General features: G+C 47.7%; 1 protein-coding gene across 1 annotated transcript; it reads right to left on the bottom strand.

Annotated features, from left to right (window-relative positions):
* Positions 1–9,355: 9,355 nt before the first annotated feature.
* Positions 9,356–11,821, bottom strand: COX19 (cytochrome c oxidase assembly factor COX19). Its single transcript, XM_085074606.1, has 3 exons — positions 11,610–11,821; positions 11,400–11,511; positions 9,356–10,225 (listed from the first exon to the last, which is right to left on the bottom strand). Exons 1-3 carry the CDS (start codon positions 11,689–11,691, stop codon positions 10,138–10,140), a joined length of 282 nt encoding a protein of 93 aa, XP_084930732.1. The 5' UTR covers positions 11,692–11,821; the 3' UTR covers positions 9,356–10,137.
* Positions 11,822–12,303: the final 482 nt, after the last annotated feature.

The raw sequence follows: 12,303 nt of genomic DNA, 5'->3' as shown, positions 1-12,303 counted from the left end.
CCAAGGTTAAGAGGTTGGGTATTGCCCCAGTGTCTGTTGGCACAGTGTTGATCCAGGGCAGGCACTGAGCTTCTCCTGAAGGACATTGGTTCCTAAGGATTATGATTCCTGGCATAGAGCCAGGACTGCATCTGAGTTTATGTCTCACACAGGGTGAAGAGCAAAGGTTGCCCCTGCAGGGCTGGTGGAGCCTGATGGGCATCACTGCTCAGCCTTGTCCATGTCAGACTATTCCCTCCTCTGAGCTTTGCCCCACAATTTCCTCTGGGCAGCACCTTTCATGGAATGCCTAAATGAATTTCCTCCCACTTCTTGCAAAGTCTCTGACCAAACTCTCTGGAAATATGTTGTCGCTGTCAATACATCATCCTCATTCAGATGCTTCCTGTCTTTCCACTGCTAAGTGACTTGGAGGTCTGACATAAATTCATATCCATATGCATGTAAATACTTACATATTTATGTGTAAGATGTGTTTGTTTGTAAACACACACCCTTTTAACTCAGTCTTTTCTAAATCACAAGGTTGTTGCCTTAGAAACGGACGTTATTAATGCGATCTCCTGAGGTGCTAAGCACAGTGGCAGCAAGGGCAGCCTCTGGAAATGCCAGATCCTGAGGTCAGGGCAAAGAACGCTCAGAAATTCCTGGAAACCTTTCCATCATCTTGGTGGTGACGCCCTGAAAATGCACAGACATAACCATACCTTCTCCTTGCCCTTCCGTATTAGCTCCTTTCACCCCCAGACCGCCTTTTGTTAGGAAAAAGATGTTTACACAGGGGTTTAGTTAATTTTGCAGCCCTAGCCCTGAAATGGCTAAATCAATGTCACAACCAGGCAAGTAAAAGGGTGTTAAACACAACCCTTGATGTGACCCGTGAGCGCATTCACGGCGTAATGTGGGGAAGCATTACAAATTCCTGCGTGAACAGCAAACCTGAACAGAAATATCAATAATTCATGCCACGGCAACTGCATTCAAGCAAAGCTCTGGAGTAGCAGATACACCAGGCAGGATTCCATAGGCTTCCTCAGCACCACAGGGGAGGCAGCTCTTGCAGCTGGAGGTTTGTGTGAATAAGCTACAGCACTGGCACCCACACCTATGCTCTAAAGCAGCTCATTTCCGTTGCAGTATTGGTTTCCTGTTCAAAAGAAAGAAAAAAAAGGAAGAAAAAAAATCCTAGAGGTTTTTCTTTAAAAGATAAAATAAGATATCTATATATAGATATCTTATTTTCTGTGTTATCCAGTTAAATCAAGAGTGGGTATAGCTGAGAGGGAGGAAAGCCACAGAGCAGAGAGCACAGACCAGGGCAGTTAAAAACTCTTGAACCTTAAATCTGATACTGATGCCAATTTTCTCTTATGTTGAGCAAATTGCTGTATGGACCCTGTGGGATTGTTCTTGTGTGGAACAGGGAAAAGCACATTCACAGCATCTGTGTGGTTAGGATGTGTTGATCAAGTGGAAGACGATGATGCAGAAGAAAATGATGTGAGGGTGGAGAAAGAACTGTGATGTCCTGTGTCTGCAGAGCTGCTCTGCACCTGCACCAGCCCTCAAAGAAGGCAAAATGTTGCTCTGAAAGTGTCTCCCTGAGGAGTGATTTGCAGATCAGGGTTTCTTTCCATTTGCATAGTGGTTAATTCTGTTGCAGCTCAGTGTTACCAGTGTGGAAAAAGGGGAGTCCTTTATTCCCAAGATTTAATAGCCATGCAGTTACCACCATGAACACCAGATCACAGAAATCTTCTGTAAGGAAGCAAAACTGGGGAGAATGAGGACAGGGGGGCACCAAAATCTCTTTTTTTTAGATTTCAGCAACACTCTAGAGCTGATCACTGCTCCCTCACAGCCATGCTACCACAAAAAGGAAAGTTCTCTAACCACCAGCCCGTCATGTGCCCAGTACACCCTTTCAGTTTCTTTCCTGCCTGCCTCTGGCCAGCAGTGAGCTGCTTTGGGGTCAGTACATGGCTGGCAGGGGCTGGTTAGCTGCTCAGACAGCATGGTTGGGAGCCAAGGGACATCTGAGAGAGAGTGAAGGTGTAATTGATGGCTTGAAGATGTTGGATATTTGCATGTCTGCTCCACAGCACCTGGGGAAATCACAATGTAAGAAAAACAACTCTGCAACAGTCCTGCTGTTGCACCAAACCCATTTCATGTAATGTGAAATATGACATGGAGGGGGCAGCTGAGGAATTGGCTGCATGGCAGCTGCAGAGGACCAGCTGGAGCTATGCTGGTTTCTATTGTCCAATGATGAGCTGTTTTCTGCTCACAGAGGAGATGAAATTAGACCAAGGAAGTCAATAGTTCACCTACATCCGTGGTAGACCACTGCTTTTAGCAGTATTCCTGATTTATCCTAATTGAGAGATTAGGCCTGTGGAATCTCTGTATGGAGAAAGCCAACACATGTGTGAAGACACTCATACATCAGGGGATCAGCTCCTCCAAAGAAAGTCAAAGTGATTATTCAGAGCAGGACGTCATCACTTCAGTCTGAGTCACAGTCACAGCAGGACAGGTTTGGTGTGCAAACAGCAGGGCAGCATTTCTCATGGAAATTGCTTTTGCTCAGTTCCAGTGATTTAATCTCTTCCTGGCTCAAATGGCTCGTCCTTCCAGGAACAGCTTGGAGACATTCAGGCAGGAGACTGGGCTGTGTGATGTCACATTCCAGGGTGGACACTCAAGTGGCTCACCCACCTGCTGCCAGCTCTGGGCTCCTGGGAACCAGGGTCTACTCCAACAGGGGACACAGAGTGAAGAGGATGATGGAGATGCTACAGGCAGGACCACAGGACAACACTTCACTTCTGGTCTGGAAGTCTCTGCAGCAGAGCCTGAGTCCCTCAGGAGAAAAAAGAACAAACTATTTTAAAAGGGCACAGAAGAGAGAAAACAGTGCAGTTATTGGCCCCAGCAGTCACTCTCATGTCATAGACTGCTGCCTTCAGCTGCTGGTTCAGCTCAGGCAGCTGAGAGCACATCCCCTTCTGTAGCACTGCTCAGCTGTGATTTGAATAAAGCACTAGATGGAAACAAAACTGTGGTTTTTCTCTAGAAAGAGATTCAAAATGATGGCCTGAAGAAAGCTGCCAAACAGCTGGAGATGGTAATTCAGCCTCCCCCCAGTTAACTTTGTCCACAGAAAGTTGAGGACCATGTCCTACCCTCCCTCTGGCTGCTGATGGGATTGTTTGGATGTCACTGTATGCCTCCTAAAAGCTCCCACAACACTGAGATACAGAGCATGCTGCTCACTTATCTGTTTATTTCAGTATGCTTTGCCAAAGAAAAATCAGCAAAGAATTAATTAACAGCAATTATTTCTAGCAACAACAGAGCAGCCCTGCTCCAGAAGCCATGAAAACAACATCATGAGACCCCTGTGGCCAAAAAGCCTATCTAAACAGGTGCAAAAATAAACGATTTTATAGCAGGGTATAAAAAGAGCCCAAGCCAGGTTGGGGAATGGCAGGAGAGCAGCCATTTCGATGGCTGAGTCAGAGCAGTTGCCCAGGTGACTTTTGTGAAGGAGCTTTGATAAACAAACCAGAGCAGAAGCACCAAGCTGAGTGAAAGAACCAGCAGGACCAGGTTATTGCTGCCACAGAGGGTTTACTACACCCATCACCCTGTGTTATTAGTGCTGCCGGAGTGATTTACTGTCCCAGTCAGTCCAACCCATTAGAGCTGTGATCTAAAGTACAGCCAGCTCTAGTTTCAGTGATAAACATCACTCCCCTGCCTATTACTTGCTAAAATAAGCTGAAATAAAGCCATCAATCCAGACATCTCTGTGCCCAAATGAGTCCTTCTAGCTGGCACCACCACACCTGCAAGTCTCCTGCCATGCCTGCTGAAAGGATGGAGGTAGATGTTCCAGACATGCTCTCATTTTTCACCTACCTGGTTCTTTTTCAGCAGCCAGTGAACTCAGCATCTCTTTCCCTTTGACCAGAACTTGCACCTCCTGTCAGCAGAGCCCTGCAGTGACCTGGTTTTTGTGACATCCCTGCTGCCCATGCACACCCTGAGCATGTCCCCTCATACCAAGGTCAGGATGCACCTCCTGCCAGAAATATTCCCTCCATGCTGCATCCTAGCTGTTGGCAGTGGACAATCCTTCTTTTCCACCACTCTGCAGCACAGTTTGGGGATGGGAGAAAAGAAACTAAAACCCACACTCCACCCACCTGCACCACTCACACTGCTGACTGTGCACACAGACTGTTCTCACCTGACCTGCCTCTGCTCTCCCATGCAGATCCTGCTCTGGGATTGGGCTGCATGGACCCAGCGCACCCATACCTCTGGATCTGACAGAAATTGGAAGGCACAGAGAACTGGGACAGATTTGTGCTGCCTTAGCAACCACTCCAAGCATGCACAGGAACATGGAAGATGTGCCAAACAACAGGCTCACCCCGGAGCCTGTCTCTGGATGTGCTGGGTGGTGAGGGCAAGGCTAAAGACAACCTGCTTAATCCAGGGGTTGAAGCCAGCACAGCTTAACTCCCACCTTCACACTGAAGAGCAAAAGCCAAGAGAGGCAACCACAGCCCCCAGCAAGGAGTCAGCCTCATTACACCCCTGGGATTTCCTACTTGGTGCTGTTCATGGGGCTGTGAAGGCAGGCTCATTTATCAGTGGGGGGTTTTGCTCCTGCCTGCTTCAGCATTCTGAGTTAGCAGCAATTTTCTCAGCACTGATCTGATCCGCAGCTTCTCTGCAATCCTGAGTGGCAGCGGGAATTTTTTTTCCCCATCTGGGTCTGCCTGCCCAAAAACTGGCTTCCTCAGTGTGGTGAAATGCTTTTCCATCCACCCAGCCGTGCTACCTGGGGCTGTCAGTGAACCCAGAGGGGAAGAGCCCTCGGTCGATTGGCAGCAGATGGCTGCAGCACACAGCATCACATCAAACCCTCAGGGCTGCCCTGGTGTCCCAGATTCAGTAGTGCCATCATTCTCCTGCCTTGCCCACTAAGGAGAGATGCTTCCAAACCCTGCTGAAAACCAGAGCATGGTTTAATAACAGAGAAATGTAAATTGAGCAAACACAACGGGGTCTGACTCCCTCACAGAGCACCCCCTCCCACACTGCTGCCTTCCCACGTGCTCTCCTTGCTCAGCAGCTCTGCAAGCAGGATCAGAACTGGGTGTGTGAGCAGGTTCTTGCTGAGCAGGGCTTGATAACAGCAAGAGAATTAGAAATCCTCCAGAAATCAGGCCTGTCAACTCCTCGAAGGTTACTAAAATAGACCAAGGACTCAGTTGCCCAAAGGGGCTGCAGAAGCACCCCCACTGTCTGATTTTTAAACCCATCAAGGTGAAGTGAAAAGCCTGGGTCATTCAGTCTCCTTGCTTTCTTCACCCCTTGCTCTGTCTTTGCAAGGCTACTTCCACCACTGCTCCTGAGTTTACCATAATTCATAAGGACATGAGTAGAAAAGCATCCACAATACAAGGTGATTTATGGTGTTGCTCATTGCCAGGCAGCAGCACACGTGGCCAGATGGACCCAAAATCCCTCCCACAGCAGTGGGAACCCACCTCACCCTGTGTGGGAGCTGGGAAAGGCTGCTTGTGCAGGCATCCCACTGGAGGTGGGGAACTGTGGGACACCAAGGGCTGCATTCAGCCCACCAGATTTGATCAACTGAACTGTTTTACCTCACAGAGAATTGTGGTCTTTGTTGGGCTATATGGTGCATGCCAGGCTTGTCATTCAGCCAAGCCCAGCAGGAATCAGCAAGCGTAAGACTGATGCACCTGCTAATGCAAATCCCAAAATCTCCTGGATAATGAGAGCGAGCACAAGCATCAGAACCTCTAGGGAGAGCCATAAAAACCTGTCCCTGTATCATCATCAGGTCCAGGAAACAAAATTACATCAAGGTCTATCAAGTCCCCTGCACACACTCATTGGACTTCTAGGTGACTTTCTGTGAAGCTCCTATTTTGAGCAGTGATCAATTATGCATTTCAAGCCATATGGCACCTTCATTCCAGAAGGAAGGCATTTTGTCTTGAAATCTGTAAGCTAGAAAATCTGCTGCATCCTGACAAAAATGCAACATTGCCACTTACTCACAGAAGCAAAATCATTAAGAAAAAAAAAAGCAACAGGGTAAGTTTAATCAGATATCCAGTTTGCATTGAAATACTCTCGAAGAGGAAATGGACAATTGCATGTGCACTTCCAGTCTTCTTTTAAATTAATCTGAGTCAGAGCTTTGACTTTTGTGGGAAACCTGATACAATATACAACATTCCCAATTTAGCAGAAGGATCTCTTCCAGAATGGATCTCCTCCAGGCACAAAAGCACTGAAGTCCTCTGGGGTCACTGGATAGATATGCTACCAGACATGACAGCACTCCTGCACACTAGCAAGAAGTATCATTCCCATCCTAGGAATTATGGATGAGAAATGTAGAAAAACACTGCTCTCCAGTGGAGCCAGAACACCCAAGGCACTTCTCAGAGCAGCAACAAGTGATGCTACAGACATTTTCTATATGGCAGCAGGCTGTTCCTTCTCTCATAGCCTCCTACAATCCAGGTTTCATTCCAGAGGCTTAGTAAAAATGGGACTGCTTCTCAGTTCTCTGCTTGGAGTGAGACAACAACGAGGTGAAATTTAAGAGGAGTTTTAACTCTAGTTGCCCCTCACCTGGTTAAGCTAAAACCAAAGGCAGCAGTAAGTAAAAGCTGCTGCCCCAAAGGGCCAATAATCACCAGCATGATCACAATGTGGTCTCCCAAGGAAACCAAGCTGGTGACTACTAAGTGCAATACCTAACCACAAGGAATTCCTTGGACTTGATGCTGGCAGGACAACCTGGGGAGAATGCTTTGGGGAAGGACCAAGGGTGAAGGTCAGCAGTCACACCCACTGCCTGCTCTGACTGCTCACAACCCCAAACATGGATGTGACCCTCCTGCTATGCCAGGTATGCCCTTCCAGGTGGCAGATGCAGCAAAATTCCTTCCTCAGCATAGAGGCACAGCCTCACTGTGCTCCCACAAAGGACTTTGGACCATGGCCCACTTCCAGAGCAAGCACAGGAGGCTCTCTTTGCATAGGCTTTTCTGTGAAAGCACACCCAGAGCTCTGGAAATGTTTATTAAACCTTTTCTTCCTGGTTCTGCAGGTCAGTGTAGCTGTTTGGAGAGATACACCTAGAGCTCAAGGTCTCCCAGGAAGACATAACGATGGTTAACTTGCAGCAATGTTCTCTCTGTAAATAACTGCTGTGATCAAGGTTAAGCTCTTTGTGGTTGAGTGGATTTTAATCTGAGCAAAGAATGTGTGGGCCAAGCTCTGCTGATCCAGAGCCCTCCAGGGACTTCCTGGGACGGATCCCAAGCAGCTGGGTGCCTCATTAGGGTGTGAATGAGGCTTTGCTGCAGAAAAAGCTACAGAAAAGACAATTACAACTCCCTGGCTTATTGATTTCTATTGCTATGGTAACAGCTCACATAGATCTTCACTCCAACACAGTCACCACTTCCTCCTGCTTCAGGCTATCCCTTCCACACCTGTGCAATTACATCCAGGTTGGCAGTTTGTACGTCACTCCCAGCTGCACCTCAGTTCCCAGTGGTTTCCCTGTCTCCAGGTCGCAGGATCTGTCAGCGGGTGGAGCTTCACGGCAGTGCTGGCACAGGCAGCACCTGGCAGGCTGCTCACAGCAAGACTGATGTATTTCCATGGGATCACTCCCACAGCACAGCAGCTCAGTGACTCCCAACAGCTCCACCAAGAAATCAGTGCCCCTGACAAACTGCCTCCCCTGGAGCACACACACCTCAGCTCAGCGTTTCCAGAATACAGATTTTTCCCAATTTGGTGACAGGCTTCTGGAGAGGCTCCTCCTCGGTATGGGAACAGGAAAGTTGGCTATGAATCTACTGCTTTCATTTGGCTGAAAGCCTGCTGTCATTTTAAAGAAGCACAAACCAGGATACCATAAGCAAAGCTAAAATAAAGAGGTTTCAAATGGAAAGATTTTAATTAATGATCTGTATGTTGGCAGGAATTAATTGAAGAGCATTCTGGGAACTCTCCCAGATGACTCCAGTGTTGCAGGGACTTTTCCCATAGATCCAAGCTGGAAAAACTGTTTGACCCCAGGTTTGGCACCAATGGCTTTTTCCCCACCACTTCTCAGCTGCATTAGATCCCAATGTCTGATGTTCCTCAGCAGCTCTGAGCTTACCTTACAGCTCCACTGAGCACATCCTTTTCTGCAGCCAATTCTTACAGCCAGCAAATATGTGCCTCTGCCAATTCCCTGAATTTTCGGCTATCCACTCACAGCCCTCTTCTTGTCCTGGCATGAGGGGCCAGCAGCTGACTCACTGTGCTGGGAAGCAGATGAAACATGCCCCTGGATCTGGACAGGATGAGGATGTGATCTTAGGGTTGGTGAAAGGTGCAAACCTCTCACCCCCACAGTCCCTATTATGGTGGCAATCACTCAACACCACAAAAACTGTTACTCTGTTTTTAAACCCAGAGGACAGAGCTGGAATCAATGTCTCAGGAAAAATACGGATGGAACTCGTGAAGGAAATGCTTGGCCAAACAACAATGCAGAGTAACACCCAAAAAATGAAACTATCACTGATAACAGCCCAGATTACTCCCCCACCACTGGTGCATTCTTTCAGACCTACCAGGAATTCACTTTGCCTTATAATATTCAGGGAGCACAGAAGCATGAAATTTGATTTCTTTCTCCTGAAGATGGTGGAGATTATTTTAATTCTAACTTGGTATCACTGAAAGAAAGCTCTTATTCAGTGGTTTAATATAAAGTCTTTTAGTATCTGTTGCAACAATACAATCTCTGCTTTCTTTTCTATAAATGCACTAATCTCACCGAAGGATATAATTTGAACAGCAGAATGAAGTGGAATAAAACCATGCAGCAGCAGGCAAATGTCCTTTTCAAACAGGAGCCTGCTCTGAGCTATGTGCACTCTGTTCCATCAGATTAGACAGAGCAACAATTTAAATCTCAGCCCCAGTGATCAGTGTGAAGAGCAGAAAATGTTCTTTCACCCTTTCCTGGAACTCAGAAGGAGCAGATGCACAGTGGAGGGAAGCAGAAGCAAAAGCAGACAGCAGGGGAGGTGAGATATAGCAGAGAGAGGACACCAAATAAAGAGGGAAGCGTTGGAGGACTGCCTTGGCAGACAGAGTGTGCATGACTGTCTGCAGGCCCTGACCCTAAAGCTTAACAAGCCAGAGCCAGATACACAGAGAAATGATTCACTGGGTTAAAAACAAAACTGAAAAGAGCAGGGATAACAGGGCAGAAGATACATCCAGGAGATTTATAAATTTATTGCCTGCTTGAAACAGATTTCTAGGGGGGTAACAGGCCAAATTATTTCTGCTTGAACTCAATATTAATTAAGGAAGACTCAAGTGCATTAGAACATGCAAGAGAAATACCACTATTTCCAGCTAAATGATGAAAAAATGAGGTGAACACTGCTGGCATGGTAAATAAAAGCAGAATCACTTCCTGACTGGTGTCTGGAACTAGAAATACTCTCCCAACAGTGATGGAAGATTAAAGGACTGAAAAATCACCAAGTACCCCCCCAGTACCCAAGTGTCTTCCACAGCAGGGTGAGATCACCCCAGGGATGGAGACTAATGCCAGTATTTAATAAAAAGCAATTTTAAAGTACAACAGCTTTATTTCCACCTGCCAAGTAACTGCTGTGAGCATATCAGTACTGCCCACATAAGCTTAATCAGTAGTTCAAGACCTACACAGTAAAGGATTGTTTGGTTTGGGGTTTTGTCCTCTTAAAATAAGACTTCACTGCTCTTACAGTGACATGGAGAACACTCTGGGCTGTAACTGTTTTCCCTCTACAGAAATTAAAAGAAAGAAGTTAAGAAACACTTGAGCAAAGCAGACAAAGGCAGTACTTTTGCTCATTAAAAAAAAAAAATCTTATTTTAGGAAAATAAACTTTGGAAAAAAGATTCTTTCAGGAAACAGTTCCTATTGCAACATGAACAGAATGTACAATATGTACTACATTTAGAGCTATGCTTTCCCTTCATGAGGAGCAGAGTTGTCTGTCTTCATCACGATTTTTCAGGTTTTTCTTCTGATTTCTCATTTATCAGGTCTTTAAATCCCAATTTTTCCAGTGGTTCATTAGCCATAAGTTGCCTAAGTAAAAAAGAAGAAAACAAAAAAACACATTTTAGAGAACACAGCCTATAACCAAGAAAACAACAGCATTTTTTATTTAGTTTACTTTTATTTAATCTAAACAAATTCAAGACATCTATACAGAGTGACTGCTATTTAGAAATACCTCAGAAACTTCAGTTTTAGGAAAGCAACACTAAAGGATTTTTTTTTTCTCCTTAACAGTGGTTTTCCAATTAAATGTGCTGTTTGCTGATTTTAGGTACTGAGTAAGAGCTTCCTCAGAAACTGACCTGACTCCTGGTTATCTTTAATTAACACATTGCATAAGAGCTTCCCAAAATTCTACCAAAGCCATTTGCATTTTCAAGTGAATACAGTTTAGAACAGCATTTGTGGTGCCACTATACTTTGCTGTAGTGATTTTCAAACTCATTTTTCATTTATAGCCCTCCTCACCATCAGCCCACAGACTGTATTTTCCTTAAATACAGGGAAATTCATGCACTTCCCACAGTTCCCTGACTCACCCTTATACAGGAAGCATTGCAGAGCAATGCATGAATGGAAACATCCCTGGAAAACCAATCACCAACACTCTCTTCACTTGAACTGAGGAACAAGTTCAACTTTCAACTTGCCAGCTTGAAACTTATTCCTACAGGGCTAAGAGGCCAAATTATTTCCACTTGAACTCAGCATTAATTAAGACTCAATTTTGTTAGTACGTGCAAGAAAAGCATCACTGGCTCTGATAATTCACGGTTAAGTTACACCCAACAATTTCAAGGGTGTTGAAGACATACTCAGAGCTTATTGAGAAGACCATGCAGAAGGAGAGCAAAGCAAGGGCTGCAGCCCCATACAAATTAAAAGTTTAACTTGGAAACACAGCTCGGAAAAAATAAAAAACCTCACGCTGGCCATAGTGCAAGGTGGAAGCTGCCCGGGTCTCGCTGATATCCCACCGTACGGGCTAGATCTCATCCAGGCTACAAGCCAGCTAACCTGCTGAGGCCACACAGGGTTTCCTTCACGGACAGAAATTCCTGCACGGGAATCCCTTCCCCTGGCGGCCCCGCTCAGGAATCCCCGCTCAGGAATCCCCGCTCAGGAATCCCCGCAAAGGAATCCCCGCTCTCCCCGCCCCGTGTCCCCGGGCTGGCCCGCAGGGTGTCCGGGCGCCACTCGCCTGTCCATGCGGCACTCCAGGTAGGCCTTGGCGCTCTGCCGGCAGGCCGCGCTCTCGTAGCCGCTGCGGCGCAGACACTCCATGAATTGCTCCTTGAAGGCGCTGCACTCCCCTGCAACACACAGCGAGCCCCGCGCTACCGCCGCGCTCGGGGCCGGCCCGGGCCGGGGGGACGCGGGGCAGGCCCGGCGCTAGGCCGCGCTACCGCACCGAAGTGATCCAGCGGGAACGCGCCCTTGTCCGGCGGCCGCGGCGTGAAGCTCTTGTTGCTGAAGTTCATGGCGGTGGACATGTCGCCGGCGGGGGGTGGACACGGGCGGCCCGGTCCCTGCGGTCACTCTGCCGGTCACTCTGCCGGTCACTCTGCCGGTCACTGTCCCGCTCGCTGCCGCCGCCGGGGGGAGCTGCACGCCGAGCGCATCGAGCGGGTCACGTGACGGCGGTGGGGCGGAGCGGGCGGGGCGAGCCGCCATGGGAACGGCGTCTGCGTTGCTATGGCAACCGGCGGGCCCGTCGCCATGGAGACGGCGCCGCCCGCCATGTTGGGCCCGGCCCGGAGCGTTCCCTGCCTTCAGAGCTCCGACAGCATCGCCGATATAAACCGAGCCCTCCTCATAAAACCCTTGTTGTTGTCCTCATTCTCCTCTGAGTGCTCAGAATGGTTCTCGCGTTGTGCTGTGCAGGATGATCCTTGTGGGTCCTTTCCAACTCAGGATATTCTGTGATTCGTTCCGTGAATAGCTGGCTGAGAGTGATGGAGGGACCGGGAAAAACCGTCTGTCCTTGGCAATTGTGGTTGGGAAATGGAGGGGGAAAGAGCCAAACGTGGAGCCTGGTGTCAGCAAATCCCTGCAGACACATCCAGCCTGACCGAGTCTTTCTGTTTCTCTCCAGGCTGAGGCCA

This window comes from Lichenostomus cassidix, chromosome 14 (assembly GCF_008360975.1).
Source record: "Lichenostomus cassidix isolate B80296 chromosome 14, HeHo_3.0, whole genome shotgun sequence".
NCBI classification, from domain to species: domain Eukaryota; kingdom Metazoa; phylum Chordata; class Aves; order Passeriformes; family Meliphagidae; genus Lichenostomus; species Lichenostomus cassidix.
Note: the sequence above shows the minus strand (reverse complement) of the source record. Positions and strands in the feature narration are given on the sequence as shown.

Coding starts and splice junctions, on each gene's coding strand:
- COX19 (XM_085074606.1), bottom strand. CDS start 11,691: ATGTCCACCGCCATGAACTTCAGCAACAAGAGCTTCACGCCGCGGCCG. Junction 11,512..11,609: donor GTTCCCGCTGGATCACTTCG/GTGCGGTAGCGC, acceptor TGTGTGTTGCAG/GGGAGTGCAGCGCCTTCAAG. Junction 10,226..11,399: donor CTGGAGTGCCGCATGGACAG/GCGAGTGGCGCC, acceptor TTTTTTACTTAG/GCAACTTATGGCTAATGAAC.